Genomic DNA, 3,652 nt, shown 5'->3' with positions numbered 1-3,652 from the left:
AATGCCTTCTCTTTGCTTTATGAATTTCAACCATTCCATAACACAGACTTGTCAAATGGACTAATATTTTTATTTCTTAAAACTGGAGAGGCATTGTTATGTCTGTGCAGCTGGAGCTGAGGAGGAGGAAAGAGAGTTAGGGTACAAAGCAGCTTTCAGGACTTCTTCTAACAAAATCTACCAAAGACATTCAACACCTGACACAGCAGATGGAGGCACCAGAAGAGGCATCTGTTGCAGCCCAACCTCACATGTCTGGGTGGTTTTTGTTATGACTTGTAACACTGTGGAAGGAGTAATGTAATCCTGTAGACAGTAATCTACAAAATCTTCAGGCTGCTGATGGTGAGACTGAAATCTGTCCCCGATCCCCTGCCACTGAACCACGATGGGATCCCTGAGTGTAATCTGGTTGGATCATAGATCAGGAGCTTAGGAGTTTTTCCTAGTTTCTGCCGATACTGGAAAAACTCATTGTTAATACCCTGACTTGCCTGGCAAGTGATGGTGACTCTGTCTCCTGAAGATGCCAAGAGGGAGGATGGAGACTGGGTCATCTGAATGTCACATCTGGCCCATGAGATTGAAAACATAAAAAAATCCACACAAAGAATCATGCTATAAGAGGACTTATAAGTAGTCACCATCCTGGCTGAGTCAATTGCTAGTGTTCTCCCTCTTTACCTGGGAACCAGAGCAGCAGGAGTCCCAGTAGCTGAGCAGGGGCCCTCATATCCATGCTGTTTCCTGACTGAAAATGATTCCTGCCCAGGGTGTGACTAGCCTATTAATAAGTCTTCAGGGCAGTGGGCTGTGCTCTGGAAACATGGAAATCATCAGGGAATCGGGCAGGCTGGGCACAGCTGCAGGTCTGGGTCATCTCAGGAACTCGGCACAGGTGCAGGGTCCCATGTACAACAAGGGCAGAACAAATTTGCCTGCAGAGAACGTATTTCTCTCTAGAGGACCTCTTGTTACAAAGGATATTTAAGGGATAATTGACAAAATGTAAACTGTACAGACTAACTGGAATAATGTATTCTATGGTTGTATTTGTAGTGTGTAAGAGAATGTCCTTGGTTGTAAGGGACAGAGCTTGCATTCAGGTCTTTATGCTACTCTCAGATGAATTTGGTGGGAGTAAAAACCATGTATGCTACACTAGCAACATCTATTTGAGTGTGAGATTGCTATCTTTTTTGAAATGGAAAAAAAAAATCTTCTCAGAAACATGTTCATAATTTTTCCAGGAGGAACTTCCCAAAAAACGTCTCCCCTTCCTCTCTTTTATGAGATCAAAATTCTTCCAAGAAGTCATGCACACTCATTAGTCCCCTTTTATCACATTGTGCTGTTCATCACTAGTGCTCCTAATCCTTGCTCCTGTCCTGGACTGGAAGACGTTCACAATCCTTACCCTGCAACGTCAGAGCTGGTGCCAAATATAGTGAGACAGAGACAGAGAGATGCTGTCGAGGAGGACAAGAGCTTCATCACGTTTAAATCTCACTGTGTGTCTAAATTAAATGGAATGAGGAAGAGAAATTCCATCTTTATTTAGTGTGGGTTAACACAAGCCAGACCTTGAGGATGATGATAAAGTCAAATTTATAATTTCCCATGTGGCAATGCTAACTTTAGCAGAGGTGGAAAGGTGTCCTCTGCATTTAAGGCCAGGAGAGACTTTTAGTACCTGGAATAAATGGGAGGATGTTTGGAATAGGGTCCTCAACCCAGGGTTAAGGTCAGGATTGCCCTGTCCAAGAGCTGTCAGACTCTGGTCCTGAGCTGTGCAGAAAGCGGTGGCTCTCCTGAACTAGGTGGCTGAAGATGTTGGAGGAACGAAAGGTCCTGTCCCCTGGGCTTCTTGGCAGGGGCTTGAGGGAAGGAAACTGCTTACACACCCACAGGTTTTGCACCAAGCACAGAGTTCATGGCCATGGTGAAAATCTGAGAGCCAGGGCTGTAGGGCTTGGCTTCAAATTCTGAGGCCAGCTGTTCTCAGCTCTGTCCTCACTGTTCCTGAATGGCTTGAACTCTGCTGTAGTAAAAAATGGAGGGCCAGCAAGTGTCCCCACTCAACAAAAAGGGAGGGTCAGCAAATGTCTCTACTCAGCCAGACTCCATTCTGATTGTGACAAAAAGGAACACATGATGGTAAATATACATGTAAATTTCATGTAAACATAATTTATTAAATATATATAATATTTTGGATATGGATTATATTGCTATATCTGTATACAAGGGGGAAACACAAGAAAACTGAATTTTTTTTGGAGAGTGGACCCCTTGCTGTACATTCTTTCTCCTCCAGGTGAGTGTTCTAGGAACCCATCAGCATCAGTGTACCAGCTAGAATTGTTGTGAGAGACTACATTCACCTTCAGTGAAATTTTGTTGTTGTTGTTGGAGATTCTTTCAGCACATTTTCTTGTTTCATGGTGAGTGATTTACAAGCACACCTTCCAACACTGCTGTGTGTTCATCAGTGCTTGACCAAAAAATAACATGACCCATGTGACCGACCTTCCTGTTCACATGATCTGCGCTAGTGCCTTTTTTTGTTTGTTTACGTGAATGAAAAAAGTCCTCAAAGGGAAGTGTTTTACCAGTGTGGAAGAGGTGAAACAAACAACAACAAAAAATGGCAGAAACAGTAAAAGGCCTCAAAATTGACAAGTTAAAAAACAGTTTTAAGCAGTGGAAAATCATCTCAATAGGTGTATTTCATCAAATGGAGACCACTTTGAAGATGACTGAAATTTAAACATGTGAGAATAAATATCAAATTTTTTATGAATAAACTTTATTTGGGGGGTTCCCCCTAGTATCCAATGTATCTACATTATAAATCAATATCTCATCTGCAGGTCTATTACTGATACCTGCAATTCTGGGACATTACTGTTGGTATAACATGTTATTGTATTTATTTCTTTTGGGGGGAGTGAGGTTTTACATTTGTTACTCAAAGCTTCATTCTGAAGTTTCTCTTAACTTTTACCAGCGGAACGGCATCAGATACTAACATTCCTAATGCTTCTCTTGGCTCCGCATATTATCTATTTCCTGTCTAAATATGTAGAAGGAATTCTATTTCCCCTTGATTATCAAGATCGATGACCCCAGCCAACATCATAAACATCTTTGGTTGACAATTTATCTTTTACCAATGACACCTAAATGGTCATGTTTGTCATTTCTCCCAGTTTAATGGAACAATTATCATGCCAATACTTTGAATTAAGAACTGTCAGTCAGAAAACTCGAAACTCAAATGAACAAAAATAGAAATGTTTATCTTTTCAGGAGACATAATGAACAGTAATGAGTTCACCTCTAATTTCTCAGATAAAAGTATCTTTTAAAAATTTTTGTTTTACAAATATCTTCTTAGGAGAATAACAGTATCATAACTGTCAGTGGCTTATCGTCTTTATCACAACTGGGGAGACACTGATTAAACATTTCAAGGATTTCTGTGACAACTTTGCTTGAATGATAATGGCCTTTTTCCTTTCCATAAAAACAATTGAAGCTGTTTTCATAATAAGATCATGAGTTCATTTTTTGCAATAATTAAGCAAAAACGTATTTCACTTCTTTTGCTATAATTACGTAAATTTGTTTGAAGCTACACTATGTAAGA

The 3,652-nt window shown here is 40.3% G+C and overlaps 1 gene segment (V, D, J or C); it reads right to left on the bottom strand.

Annotated features, from left to right (window-relative positions):
* Positions 1-320: 320 nt before the first annotated feature.
* Positions 321-739, bottom strand: LOC110595133. The segment is given in 2 exon segments: positions 321-577; positions 685-739. Coding segments are annotated over 2 exon segments (312 nt in total).
* Positions 740-3,652: the final 2,913 nt, after the last annotated feature.

The sequence above is a fragment of the Carlito syrichta genome, unplaced genomic scaffold (genome assembly GCF_000164805.1).
Source record: "Carlito syrichta isolate Samal-C Ts95f unplaced genomic scaffold, Tarsius_syrichta-2.0.1 Scaffold276491, whole genome shotgun sequence".
Classification (NCBI taxonomy): Eukaryota; Metazoa; Chordata; class Mammalia; order Primates; family Tarsiidae; genus Carlito; species Carlito syrichta.
This window is presented reverse-complemented; position numbering and strand designations above follow the sequence as displayed.